The 15604-nt window shown below is 36.2% G+C and overlaps 1 protein-coding gene across 6 annotated transcripts in view; it reads right to left on the reverse strand.

Moving 5' to 3' along the window:
• Window positions 1-15604, reverse strand: part of MLLT10 (MLLT10 histone lysine methyltransferase DOT1L cofactor) — a 129027-nt gene that overhangs the window by 55394 nt on the left and 58029 nt on the right. For all 6 annotated transcript variants that reach the window (XM_048295352.1, XM_048295336.1, XM_048295329.1 and 3 more), the window contains 3 exons: window positions 14282-14377; window positions 8467-8722; window positions 5892-6461 (listed from right to left, as the gene is read on the reverse strand). In XM_048295352.1, the coding sequence (XP_048151309.1) occupies window positions 5892-6461; window positions 8467-8722; window positions 14282-14377 (922 nt within the window). The remainder of the gene's footprint in view (window positions 1-5891; window positions 6462-8466; window positions 8723-14281; window positions 14378-15604) is intronic.

Consider the following 15604-nt stretch of genomic DNA (forward strand, 5'->3'; position numbering starts at 1 on the left):
CACATGGGGGATGCCATGTGTGCCCACAGTTGCATTCAGCCTGGTATTTATCGGGTTACAAGTTCCATATTCACTGAGTTTCCCCATACGCCTATACATATTCATCACCTGGCCCTGCCCAGCCTCGCTTCGTATTGCAGTGAGCCCAAAAGTCATTGACAGCCGCGTTGCGCTTGCGCAGTGCTGTCTGCTGGTCCTGGGCAGGGGTCTCCGAGATGAAATAAGAGTCTTCCTCAGATGAAGTAAAGGGTCTTCCTCATCCTGAACTTTTCACCTTTCCTCCCTGCGCATGCTCTTTATGCCCCTGGGCTAAGTCCAAACTTCAAGACTGGTTTGAGTTAGCTTTAGGTTAAAAACAGGATCTTTGGTCAAGATTCCTTCCCTTTATCAATAGTCTCATATCTTCTCATCCTGCTTTGGTGGGTACAATAAGTGTTGGGCAAGCGGTATGCATTGCTTCTAACAAACCAATTCCTAGTAAATCATTTGATCTCTGCTTCCCCATCCCCCTGATTCAGTATTGCTGACCAAGGGAATCATTTTACCCTGTCCTCATAACCGGACTTTTTCAAAAATTGCAGAATTTTCCTATAGATTTCACAGATTATTCTGAATTGGAAGGGACCCACAAAGATCACAGAGTCCAACTCTTAAGTGAACTGAGGATCGATGCCGTGACCTTGGTGTTACGAGCACCATGCTCTGACCAACTGAGCATAAGGGGAAATAATAAAACAAAGTAAACATTAGTTTAATAATTCTCTGATCAAAATAAAATTGAAACTTACCTATCAACTATAGTTAATGCAAGGATTTGCTGACTTCCTATCATTACAAGCCTTTATTTAAAATGTCATGCTGTATCAATTGAAATGTAGACATCTACTATGCCACTTTTAAATAAAAAATAGGAAATAAAATTAGTCCAATAAGTTATTTTCCGTAACTCTCAATATCCACCACTAATGATTACACCTTTGTATGCCTTAACATCTTTCTTTCTTCTGTCAAACACGTCCTAATTGCATAACATTAACTACTTGCCAGTCTCTTAAAACTTCATAAGTTTTAAAGACTTACTAAAATGTAATACTGACAAAGCATGGAAATATGAGGTATTCATCATCAGGAAATGTCAATACTTCTGGCTGCAGCTGCTGATAACAACCATTTTACTTAAGAACTTTGATCCATTTCATGATAATCGCCATCTTCATAAGCTACTACCTCATGTGATTTCTTCCCTGTTATCTGATGAATGTCTCCATGTTTTCTACACCAACAATCATCAATTTTAACATTTTAATCTTGTACACCATTCACCAATCTCAACACCACTTCTGTTGAGCCTCAAACATGAAGAATGAAGTTCTCTGCGCATTGATTTTGCCTTGTGTGCTTTCTACACCATTTGCTTAGTCCTAAAAGGCCATTAATATCTATTAGTATCAATTTGTTCTTTATATTCTATCACCTTTGAATACAAACTGGCTTTTTAACACAGCAAGACTTCTGCTTTGGTGCACTTTGCAGATAGCACAAACTGTTTCAGAACGATTTTTTATAAACTCTTTCTCCCCGTAGATTCAGCTACTAAGTCAAACTTTAAACACAGCATCATGAAGATTTAACCTAAGTACTTGAGGGACTTAGTATCTCAATGAGAATAATTTCAAGTTACTCTTCTACTTTGAAACTTCAGAGTTCTCTTGCGTCCTAAGTGCAGCAATGAGCTTAACAGTACAATGATCTTGCACAGCAGAACGTGTGCAACATTGACAAAGGTTTCAGCAACGCTTGAATCAGATGGAAAAGGAGAACAAAATACATGGAACTAATCTGAAGCATTTAGCCAACTTGTATATAAAGCTGAAACTTGACATAAGATCAACTCAAAGGCACCTGTGCCAACAACATTATTGATTTCTCAGAATTTGAAATACTGCTTTATTAAAGTACAATACTGGGTTTGGATGAGTCCTTTATTCCAAGAAGTGTCCAGTGTTACCAACCACAGCACACTGAAGACTGGCTAAGGGAAGAATATATATGATATACAGAGGCAGAGACAAAAATGTAGGAAGACAAATTCTAATTTTGCCCCAGTCAGGACAAAGGAATTCCAGAAGATGGACACAACAAGGGTGCTGAAACAATGGGCTAACCATTTCAAGGCCCAATTGGTAATTTAATCTTTTCCAGTCATCTTAAAGAAAAAAAAAATTCATAAGCTTTTTTTAGGGCTTACAGTACACATCGGGCACAAAATCAATTTTACAAAAATTAAAATATTGAAGTAAATAATCCCCTGAAATCCTTAGCTATTGAAGCTGATACTACACAATTTGTTGTATGCTTGAAATCAAGAGCAGAAAACTGGGAAGGCAGATAAGTGCCTGAAGCACTGTAATAATTCCAGCAGCAAGTATCCATGCTGAACTTAGAAGACAACTGCACAAGAACTTCATCTACCATGAAACAGAAATTTCAGTCAACTTCTGATACTTGATTGCTTTCCATTTTACATTGCTACATTATTCCAGAAAAGTCAGAAGGTACCGTATGTCACATAAAATATTCTTTTCCCTATTGCCATGGGACACAAGCTCTCAATGCTCTACAATACTAGATTAGAAATCTTTAAATATTATTCCCTAGAAAGATGCTGAGAATGAACTTAATCTGGAGAATACAGCACGTGTGACCTGGAAAGTTAGACTGCTCTATAAAATTGTTTAGTTCGGATGAAATGCACACACACACCCTACTAAAAGATTTGGATACTGAAATCACTCCAAAGACCGGCTCTATTTGGGGTGAACCATTATCAGCTTTATATAAAAACTCCTGCAATAACTGACTGACACCATTTTAGACAATAAACTTACACTGCTTGTGAGTTCTCAACAAAAAGGGAAGTATGGTTTGTAAATGAGCTGGTATCTAAAGAATCTGGGGGGGAGGGCTTTTAAAGAGGGACAGATGTACTAGCAAAATGTTAGTTTACTACAAAAAATCCATATCACCCTGCCAATATAAATTTTACTTAATTTTTTTAGAATTTATCTTATTCCTTTGAATACAATGTTAAAGTAATGTATACAATGTTTCCTATCATGTTATAAATACATTTCAGAAAGAATAATTAAGGGCATAAAGATTGAACACTTAAGTGATAAAACCTTGAACACATCAGATCAGTTGCATGGCAACTGAAATACAACCTGAGCGTATGTGCTGTAACAGCTTCTAATTACTTATCCTTAGACTATACCTATATTCATGGTGCATCTCTGTTCTTATTACGCAGGAAAAGAGAAGGCCTGTGGACAGGATAAGTTTGGCAATGACAAATATTTTTACAAAATGAGCTGAATATAATTATTCCGAATAAAACTTTTTGGGAAGACTTAATTGTATATAAATAGCACGTGATGAATCTGCATTACCTTTTAAAATAAGCTTCCCTTCACATTTCATCTCATTTGAACATTAACTATGAACACAATTATCATACATCTGTGAAGTCATGTTTTTCATAATTTTTATGGATCTCAACAAGTGCTCTTAAGAAAACTGAAAGAGAATGGTAGCTTCAGATAGCTGCTGTTAGGAAGGCTAGTAAAAAAAAAAAATGAGATTCTTGCAAAAGTGCTTCAAAAGCTTTGTTTAGTATGGTCTGGCTCATTCCCGATTCTGCTTCTTTGAAGCATCAAGGCAATTCCAAGAGGCAATAAAAACTTTTTGGCTTGAGTACCCTGTGTTTTCACTCACTACAATTACATGCACAAAATCTTATCGGGGGGCTCGGGTCAAATAATTTAGATTCATTTGTTGGATCTTGTTACTGGACAATGTGGGCACATTGCAAAGAGAAACATTAACATACTACACCAGAGAGAATACAAGTTTCTGGTAACAGTGATAATACTCTTATGTCCTTCCTCACTCCAACACAGCTGTAAATTTGGATTATTGGGTTGCTAAACCCAAAGAATACTTACGATGAAGTGGGAAAAGCAGCGCTAAAACCATAAGAAACAGGGGAGATGAGGGAGAAGAGTACATTACACCAATATGCTCTGATTCAAGCAGAAGTTTCTGGATAAATTTAGAGCTCATGCTCAAAGACGAAGACATCACATTTGGTTTTGAATCTCTGGGTTTTCTTGGTTTTGCTGGGGTGATTCTGTTTACAAATTTTGTTTCCTTGTTTATTTATATTCATGTTCTTTGGCATCCTCAGAAAATATCACTGTTTTAGAGGACAGGTCTAATGCTGCCTCCCAAGAATCTAGGTATACTTAATAGATGTGAAATTACAGGCTGAATATCATGACAAAAGTAATCAAAACCTACATGGTAGTTCCATCCATGTATTTATTTACAAAGCGTTTAACATTATCACTGGCATTCTCTAGATGGAAGAGTGAGATGTAATAGAGGACAAAGAAAGCAAGAATGGACCTGTACAGGGAAAGGCCTGTTCAAGGAGCTGACAAGAGCAGAATATTCTAAGACAAATATAAGAGGGGGGAAACGTAGGTAATTCACTTCGAACCAAGACCTTGTACTTCTATCTCTTACCCCAACTACAATACATAATCCACTTCAAAGGGATTATAAAGGAATAAGAAAGTTCATACTATAATAATCAGAACACTGATGTAAATCTGTTAGATGGTCTCTGTTCATAACAGGTAAGAGGTGAACATGTTCTTAAAACTGCATTTTAAACAAGATAAATAGTGAACCATGAAGTTTTGTCATATACCATTTCTCTTCATTGATTTTAATACAGGAAAAGTTTTTTAACATAGTTGCTACTGCTTTTGCCATTATTACCCATAGTAAAAACGATCATTTGCCTGTTATCTAACTGCTTTAAAACAATGTGGCTTTGACATCAAGTTTTTAAGAACCAGCCTTGTTCTGAAAGAAATACAGGGGTTTTTTTCCTTGAACTAGGTATTTTTTAAAGTATCTCTTGCTTATAGAGTGAAAGTATACAATACAAAAAACATAAAACCCTCCCCACAAGCAAGTATTCAAGCTCCATTTCTCTTTTCCCCCAAAATAGAAAAATTAAGGAAAAAAAAAAAACCACACAAAAAACCCCACTATAACAACAAAAAGGACAACACTTCAAAGTTTCAGAAGTGAGGTAATTCATTATTTTTTTTATCACAAAAGCTTTGAAAGAAACTTCAGGGCAACAAAGACTTTGGCAGATAAGAGTATTCTGCCAGGCCATTCCACACACAGGTTTCTAGTAAACAGAAAGCCTCTCACAGCCCTAGATGTGCATAACATTTAGAACAGAGGAAGAACAAACCAGCCAATTTCAATTGCTAAACAGCACACAAGAATATGAAAATGTCATCCAGCTACACAGGAATCCAGATTCAGAATATAATTTTACATGTTTAAACTGGTCATTCTCCATATAGACATTTTGATTTTTAGTTAAGCTAAATTGGGAAAGTGTAATTGAGAGACACATTCAGCAAAGCTGACATACCTGAGTACCAATTTTGTTTTCTCTGTGTAACAGCACAGACAGACAATGAAGTCCATATAACTATCAATTTTTTTTTTTTTGCTAAACCTGTCACACATAATTTTCAAAGAACCTATTTTTATGCAACTTTTCCCCCTACAACTTCAAAACCTTCATTTATATAGCCTAGAGCCAATCTACTACAGCCACCTACACCACAGTGGCACCTATACATGGAACAAAACTTACTTTTCCAACAGTCCTTTTTCCCCCAGTGTAATTTTCATGATATTTCAAATGATACTATGTTCTTGAAAAGCATACTCAGAATTACAGGTAAAATAATAAAAACATATTTTGAGGTAAGAAAACAAATCCAGTAAATGCCTACCTGAACCCACTGGAGATGAACCAACACTAAGACTTTGTAAACTTCCATTCCTGAGCAAAGTTGGAGATTTTTGAAGACCAGAGCTTGTCACACTCCCTGCAGCAGATGCCACAGATGAAGTTGGGGAAGCAGAAGAAACTGAAAGATGGGAAATACTTTCTTGACTCTTATTTCCTTTAGGTCTACCAGGCCCATGTTTACTTTGCTTATTTCCTTTCCGTTTCTTCTCTGTTACAGTTTCTTCTTCTATTCCAGAAGTCTGAGCTCGTTTGTACGCTGTAGAACTAAGGCTTGAATTACTTATGTCTCCAGGTGAGCTGTCAAAGTTTTTAGATTGGGAAACAGCTGCTGATGATGAAGGGAGACCAATTAAGGAAGTGAAACAATTGACTCCCCCCTCTTGGCTCCCAGCCTCTCCTTTATGTACATCTTTGGTTGAGGAAGCCTGTTGAGAATGCGTGAAACTGTCACTTCGCAGATCTGTGTCTGTGAAACTCAAAAACTCTTGGGGAGACTGAACTGAACTTCCAGAAGATGACTTTATGCTCCCAGGAGTGCCCAAAAAGCTTCCTACAATAAAGAAAGAAGAAGTATAATTATGTTTTTCTGTGTAGTTGATGAAAACTGATGGGAAGTATTAATATCTTAGAATAAAAAACTTTAATGTGGAAGTACTTTAAGAAAAGCCTTACCAAGAACTAAAGAATTTATTTTTTAAATAACTCATTGGTTCTCCTGCTGATCTTCACTTTGCTGAATATGATTCTCAGATTCCTGTCTGAGATTTAGATTTGAATCTGGGGCACAAGGTGAAAATGAGTAATAGAAGAGTAACGACTTTGCTGCTTAGGCAACTTCGACATCCATCCTGTTTTGAAGCCGTAACAAACACTTGGTGCAAGTTGGAGCAGGTTTTTTTGAACATACACATATATTAAAAGAAGGCTGATAGAAATATGCTACGATCACATCTACACTATGCCTACAATCTTCCTTACCATTCTACCTAAAATCAGGGGTCTGACAAAGGTCAAGGGAACAACAATTGGGCTTAATTTTCCCTGGCTGAGGGGGAGCTCCAGAGAAGACATGCTTTTTCAAAAGTACGAGAGAGAAAGTGAAAAACGGTGTACAAAATTGGCATTTTAGGACTTCTTTAGCACTGTCACAGAACCATAAAGATCTTCCGTGTAACAGAATTACACTCCTTCTTCAGTATTTGGAATGCAGTCGTTTCATCACTGTATTCGTGCATTCAAGGCAGAAAATGAAGCACTCTCGGGAAATACAAACATTTACTTGCACTGAAATTCACTAAGTTTATACAGGTGGGTGTATGTGGGTACTGTTTCACAGAATTCAGACTGATGACAACATCAAGAAAATACTCCTAAATATGACATTAGGTATAAAAAACCCATGTCCTTTAAAAAATAGTGTTTTATCATTAGTACTCCACTAAACAATGTTAAGAATTCCATTTAAAATACAATTTACATAAATACAGCTATTTTAAAAAAAACATTAAAATATCATTGTTTTGTATTTTAAGTAAGTTATATCAACTTCACTTAATGCAGCCTAAAAGAAAACACATGCACATAGAAAAGATCTATTTTGCCATCTGCAATAAGATTTTTTCTTAAAAGAAGAATTCCAGAAGGCAATTTTCAAAGTTTTGAGAATTTAAACAAAAAAAAAAATACTTCCTCTTTTTTCAAGTAAAAGGACCTGAAATATTGGAAGAGTTCTAGATAAATTTACAAGCGTTCATTGCATAAATAAACTCAAAGGAAAATCAACATCACAAAGTATAAAGGACAGTCAGCTACTAGACACCACAGTGAAAATTACTGAAAATTACTTTATAGAAGGCCTAGTTTGCTGTGTTTCAAAATAACATGTTTTATTAATTAAGGAATTTTTTAAAAACTTTTAGTATTTTTAATCTTTTTTTTTCAATTCTGACAAAGATGCCATAGTAAAATTTGCTTTTTAGAAGTGCCCAAAGTCCACGTAGTGGGTTTTAGCAAGTTCAAAAAGTAAAACATTTTGTATTACCTAAGATAAATAAACCTTGCATACTCACCTTCTCCTTATATATTTTGGTGACAAAAGAACTAAGTAAAAAGGTCTTTTACTCTGAAGGAAATGGTATACTTTTAAATATCTGCATCTTGAAAAATTGTTGAGGGGCCATGGCATCCTATCCTTTAGTGCACTGACTAAAAAACATAGTATTACTCCCTTAAAGAGATAAGACCTCTAGACTCAAATTCATATTAAAGTTTACTCCAAAATAATTTCTGGCACATAAAGACACTTCTGTTAGCAGCTGAAGAGAATACTTCAACAGTCTGAAAAAAGCATCAGTTTTGTCCTTTAAAAATGCACAACCTTCCTTTTTATGTTATAGCAACCAACATTTTTACCCTGAAAAAAGTTAGGTTTTTCCCTAAAGTGAAACAACATTCTCAGTATTGAGGATAACAGATTAACTACTTTTCAAGTTCTGCATACATAAAATTTCTAATTCATGTCAAAGCAAGTTATGTTACAGCATAACAATCAGTACCTTGCTGAAAAGGGCTAGCTGCAGTCACAGTTGTTCCTGGATTTCTTCCAGCACCAGGCTTTCTTCCCCTCTGACCTGAGCTGTGACCTGCAGATTTCTTCCCTTTGCTCTCTGACCCTCTAGCCTCTGAAGAATCTTTTCCACTTGAAACATGTGTAGGAACTTCCTGGAAATTTGCATTTGTAAATCGAGCTGAGGTATCTTCCAACCGCTTCAAGGAGCCTGACATGGAGTTGTTGCTAGTACTTGTGTATGTCTGGCATTTTGAAAGAGAGAAGAAATTAAACAAACAAGTCACACAAAAAACTGTAACAACTGTTTAAAAGATCTCATTCTTTCAAACAAACACAGAAGTGTTCGAATACTAATGTTAACTAGAAACAGCAGGAATTACAGAAGCTGAACTGTGAAGATTCTCAGCAAACAACTGAAAAAAACATCATTTTGTGGAAAAAAAAAAGCATAGTAGCTTTGGTTGAAATTTTTACTTCACTGAGCTAAATGGAAAAATCTAATGGCTACAGCCTTTATAGTCTATTTAAATATGATATTGTTACTTTATGCTTAAAATTAAAAATTAGAAAGTAAGCTTTTAATGCTTTTCTGAACATACAATTTTTATGCCTTTTTTGTTAAACTGGAAGTGCTGTTCCATCAGCAGTGGAACTGCTGAAGACTTCAAAACCTAAGAACTTGGATTTTTAAGACTTTGTAGTCTCAAAACCAAACCAACTCCCTGGCATGTGAACCATCCCACATTCATCAAATTCCTTAAGAACCACCAAGTAAAGAAGACACATGAGAGAGCTGACCGAGACACACTTAATTCAAACCCTCTCTCTGACAGGTAGAAAAACACTCTGGAGCTCCCAATGCAAATTTCTTCCTCAACCTCTACCCACCCCCAAGAATTCTGGCCCTTCTCCTACGCTCTCCACATGGCTTTCAAAAATTTCATCTTTAGGTCCATTATTCGTCTGTTAAATTTTGCCAGAATTGTCCCTATTGGTGAACAATAGTCAAAAGAGGTTTCACAGAAAGTAATTAAGTGGGCAGGGAAACTGCATGCAGAACATTAGGAAACCATACAAGGGAATATTACTGTTCTCATGACTGAAAAAAATGTGGAGTTGTGATAACAGAATTTTAATAACATAAGAAAGAAAATGAAAACAAAATCAGGAAAAAGAAAAAAAACATTCTACTGATATTTATACTCTATTTATTTAGTAAAACAGCTCTTTAAAGCTCCTTAAAAAAATACGGATCAAACCTAGAAGCTATTCATCTATTCGTAACGAGCTTGTCTGTTTTTCAGCTCTTTACAGACTAGAATTTAAAATAGTATCTAGTTATCTCCATTAAAGACCACACAAACAAATGCCTCTTAAAATTGAGCATATACACAAGTTTTCCCTGCCCCAAGTGGGATGCTTGCTGAATTTAGGCCTACAACAGAATGTTTTCTTCATCTTTACATAAAGCTTTGTATACCAGCTATACAAAGTTTTCCATCTTTTACTAAAATAGCTAAGGCATTTACATAAACCTTACTTTTCAGTTGCAAATGACAGAAGACAACTAAATATACAAGCTTTGAGGAAAGCAAGTATTTCAATCTACTTGCATACCAGGGCCAGGCAATGACAAGTAGGCATTAATTTGCAAACACTGTGCTGTGATGTGGCTTGACTGCAAGCCTGAATCCCACTCCTGGCAGATTTTGAAGAATATGCACGCACAACACAGTTCTGCTTTGGAAAATTTTGCTCAAACAGGTATTTGCGTTTCAGAAGGTGCTATAAGGTGTACTGAAATCTACATTCTTAGTCAGAGAATCATGAACACCAACATGATGAAATATACCCTAAGCACAGAGAGCTACTGTCATTTTTATGGTCTCCATCTATCACTCTGTGCACCCTGAAGAGCTACACCATCCATCTGCAGCTACTCTTAAACCTTCTGAGGATTTATGGTAAATGTGCAATAATCACTCTTAACATACGTAGTACATTCCAAGGTTTGAGTGGCCTTTAGCCCTATGTAGATGTATAAGGAAGTGGCCTTGCACAGAGAAGGGAAGGACCATGGCAAGTAATTCTCCCCAAAAACGCCAGATGGTAATAGCAGAGTCCCAGCAAAAACCAACCAACCCAAAAAACCCCCAAAACAAACACTGGGTTTGCACGGCCAGGTTTTGGTAGTGGAGGGGCTAGAAAGGGGGGGTTTCTTTGAGAAGCTGCCAGAGGCTTCCTCCATGTCCGGCAGAGCCAATTCCAGCCAGCTCCAGGACTGACCCAATGCTGGCCAGGGCTGAGCCCATCAGTAATGGTGGTACACCTCCGTGACAACATACTGAAGAAGGAAAAACAAAAAAGGGTTATTGGGCAGATGTAATTGCAGCCAGAGAAGAGCAGAGTGAGAACATGTGAGAGAATCAACTCTGCAGACAACAAGGTCAGTGAAGAAAGAGAGGGAGGAGGTGCTCCAGGCACCAGAGCTGAGATTCTCCTGCAGCCCATGGAGATCCATGGGGATGCAGAGATCCACGTGCAGCCCATGGAGGAAACCCACGCCAGAGCAGGTGGATGCCTAAGAGGAGGCTGTGACCCCATGGAGGTCTATGATGGAGCAGGCTCCTGGCAGGACCCGGAGACCTGTGGAGAGAGGAGCCCATGCTGGAGCAGGTTTCCTGGTAGGACTTGTAACCCTGTGGGGGATCCACACTAGAGGCGGGCTGTGCCTGAAGGACTGCACCCTGTGGAAAAGTGATCCACGTTGCAGCAGTTTGTGGAGCATGGGATGGACTCACGCTGGAAAAGTTCATGGAGGATTGTCTCCCATGGGAGGAATGCTGGAACGGGGGAAGGACTTTTCTCCTTAAGCAGCTGCAAGAGCAACCAGTGATGAACTGCTCATAACCCTCACTCCTCAGCTCCCTGCACTGCTTGTGGGAGCCAAAACTCAAAACCTGAGACAGAACTTTTTTATGAGGAGTAAATACGGGGCTGATGGCCCTTTCCAACTAAGAAAGCGGGCAGAAGAAGAGGCAGCAAGAGAATTCAAATTCCTAAGTTACTGTAGTTCTTCTCAAAACATTTTCTATCTATGTTCCAAAAGTGAAAAAATGTAGTGCTACTACATTAATCAAAGAGTAGTCAGGCATCTCTTATTTCCAACTTTTTCAAACTTAACTGATTCAGACTGAACAGCATTTGTTGAGACATTACATGGATGCACAAAAGTGCCTCTCAAAATAGCAGGGACCAAAACATCAGTAAAATTTCTTGGAATTAAATTCTGCAGAACAAACAGGCAATTCAAGTACACTAACAGAAGATAAATCCATAGTTTATCATGCAGCCTTTCATGATTCCATCTTAAGAAACAATTCATCCAGAAAAAAATATGCTTTAAGACATCACCTGCATAAATGGTCATTACCACCGGATTTACAAAGGATTTAACATCTTTAAAAAGGAAAACCAAATTTCATTTCAAATTTCTGTTCCCCCCACAAGAACATCATGGTGGCAGAAGTGATTATATATCATGATAAAGTCATGTGCTCAGTACGAAAGACTGCTGTGAAACAGACATCAGGTCCAAATCAATTCTAGCAACTCTATGTAAAAGGACACATAAAAGTAATACATTAATACAGTATTTTGAACCAAATACTCATCTTAGAAAAAAATAAAGCTCGTTTCATTACTAAAATTTCAAAGTTTTGAGGAACACATTATGAGTTGATAACCTAGAAAAGCAAATGCATGTAAATGGGGTTAAAAGGACTTAGGGAAAATTAATGGAAGGAACTAACCACAAAAAGAAAAATCACTTCTATATATCCAGTCAATGCTGTTCTAAAAAAATATAATCACACTTAGTAATCTCATTTAAAAAACTGAACACAAATTTTTCTGATGATTTGAAGCACTATAAAAAAAGGCAATAAATGAATCAAACAGGTTAGGTAAAGAAAATCCACATGCAAAAGATTAAATAAAAAACTAAAAGGGCATGATGATATTCAAATTCAATAATTAATATTCTGTTTCAGTCTAATTCAGTTATAATTTAAATTCTAGAATTAGAGATTTTCTGTTCACTTTAGTGTTTGCTCTAGCTCATCCCTGTGACTATCCATAGGAGTAAACTTTGTAATTAGGAGAAAGATAGGGAGGACAAAGCAATTAGAAATAAGCTTAGCACAAAAACAGAATCCAGCTGTGTCTTTGGCATTAAGAGCATGTTCTAATAGGCAGGACGCAAAAGATAATCAATATTTCCATATATTTTCTTTAACTTTTACAAAAATATACAGTAATATCCCTTTTTGCAAAAACTTATGATGATTAGATAATCAAAGTACAAGATGGATGTAATTTAAGAAAGATAAGATCATACATAGTGTAAAACCTAAACAAAGGTTGTAAAGTTTAAAGATGTTCCCACACAAGAAGCCTCTCTTACAGGCAATGAATTTTAGAAGTTGTCTCCAACTCAAGAGGAGTAGGTTGAGGGCAAATTAATAAAATTAAATAAATCATGTGGACCAGTCAATACTACTCAAAGTGTTCTACAACCTAATTTCAATAGAAACTGTCACACTCACTGATTGCAATCTCTAATTGCTCTTAAATCAAAACAGCAAAGTGGTAAATTGACTCTACCTTTTCTTCCATTTTTTTTAATAGTTCTTGAGAGTTTCAGAAAACCACTGACTACTAACTCTCACTTGACACAACCGCATCAAATAGAATACAGTAGAACCAGAAATGAGACTCTTAACAGAAGTGTGAATTCCAAATAATGGGATGTTAGCAGGTATGCATTCTCAAGTTACTGATCTTACTACTAAGAATAAAGAAATATGCAAAGTATACTAAAAATCTAACTTTCTTGGAGATTATTCTTGAAATTGATACCACGAGTTGAGAGAATACTTCCAGAGACCAGAGAAAGTCGGTATTTCAATCGCTTCACCCCGTCCTGACAAGGTCTTGGTGTACCATATACAAACACACATTTGTTGAATGTAATACCTCAGCAACCAAACCACACACAGTTAACACAAGCCTCAACACCTTTGCTAAAACACAGTGACCTATGTACTGAGCACAAATGAATTCAAACCTTGATTCTCCAACTCTGATGCCAAACATCTCCACATGAATGGGACATACCTTTTCCAACTTTGAAATCGTAAAACCCATTTCTCAATAGTATTGCCCATTATTCTGTAATGCCAACATTGGTGTCATTTTATTGGTGGATAGCAAAAGTGATTCTTGCTGAGTACAATGAGAACTGTCATTATTTAACCCTGCATGTTGCCCCTGGAATTAGTTATTTTCTAGCACATCAACAGGACAGAAAAATCACAGAACCCAACAAAACAATCTGCTAATAAGGCATATTGTAAGTATATGAAGCATAAGCTGTAATTTCATAACTACCAGTTTTAACTTACAGGTTCAGTGTCAGCTCAGCATACACAGGTGAATTTTTAAGGATAGACTTTCTAAAACTTCTCCAATTATTGAATATACCTCAATTAAATAAAATTCACTTGAGTATCACTGGCACCTGACTCACAATTTAAATACAAAAACTCTAAGCCTTTCTCCATATGTTAAACCTCAAAGTATTTTAGGATTTTACACTACAGGAAAAAGTACCAAGAGTGCTTGATAATTATAAAATTTATGCCATTATAAAGCTCCTGTATATATAGTGGAATGATTACATCATGAAATTTCAACGTAAGTAACTGAAGCGGAAGAGGAGAAAAAACACATTGACTTACTTTTTCTGTAGTTACAGTAAGAGATGGAACCAAAGATGGTGAGGACTCTGACTGCTTCTTATATTTTTGCTTGTGTTTATCTTTCTCTTTATATTTCTAGAAGTTGTAAAAGACAATAAAAACTGAGTTCAGCTTCACCTTTAACACAACCAATTCTATATTGCATCAAGTGTTATCAAAATTTAAGAGAGATGGCAATAATGTCCTGTGCTATTTGAAAAACACATTAATGTTTTGAATGTTTTATAATATAATTATATAAAGGCAAATCAAGTATTTCTATTTGTTTTCAAAGTGAAAAACTGAACACAAAAACCAAAGAAGAACAAAGCACAAACTGAAATTCTTCAATTATAACCAGCATTTATGAATGCACTGTTGTTAGTATAATCCATCTTTACAATAATCACTTAATCAACAAAAGAAACTGGATTAAAAACAGAGACATGGCTTCTGTTTCAGAGATCTTCATTCATTTTTCAGCAACGATTTCTATCTTCCTGCATCTCTGCACCGGCACAGTATTTTTTGTTGGGATACTAATGTAAATTAATGCAAGGTTTTAGCTTTAGCTCCCCTACTGACATCTCCATGCATAACAATGTGAAATCTGATTTAGATTTCATTTCCAAAAAACGGGCATACATTTTAGAGAATAAGTATTTTCCATGGTAAACTGAATAAAATATCAAAAGCTATACAAATCAAATGTGTTTCCTAAAAGAGCTGAGAATTTAGTCACTTCTTTTTAATTTTTTAAACATGAAGCATTGGCAGTGTGAACAAAATTGTGCAAACAGAGAGAAAACAACTTCTTGTCCCAGAGCCTTTATAGTATAACAGAAGTCTTTCATACTGGTAGCAATCAATTTTTGGAGGAATACAGAATCAGTATTTGTTTGAATAGTTTAGACAAATACTTTACAAAACCAGCCACTCTGACAAAACTAACAAACTTAGAATACAGGAGTTCAGTATTTTTTCCAGTCTAATCATAAACAAGTCATTTTTTCATTAGCAATATAATATGGTTTACTTAGTGTCAGAAGATGCAAAGAAACTGCAGCTGTGAGAGAAAGTTACTTACAAGCTACTGGCACTCAAGTATTTTATTTATGTATTTGTGGAATTTTTGTGAACTAACACAAAATTCTGCAGAACAGCACAATGTACGGCTATTTGTTCAGACTGAGTGTGTCTACAGAGAGCTAGTAAAAAACGTGCATACATATGGGTTGACACAAGGGGTATAAAAAACCCATTGAGCAGCTTGAAAAGATGTGTAAGCCTGAATATCCATATGAAAACTCGGTAACTGTTTTG

The sequence above is a fragment of the Corvus hawaiiensis genome, chromosome 1 (assembly GCF_020740725.1).
Source record: "Corvus hawaiiensis isolate bCorHaw1 chromosome 1, bCorHaw1.pri.cur, whole genome shotgun sequence".
Classification (NCBI taxonomy): domain Eukaryota; kingdom Metazoa; phylum Chordata; class Aves; order Passeriformes; family Corvidae; genus Corvus; species Corvus hawaiiensis.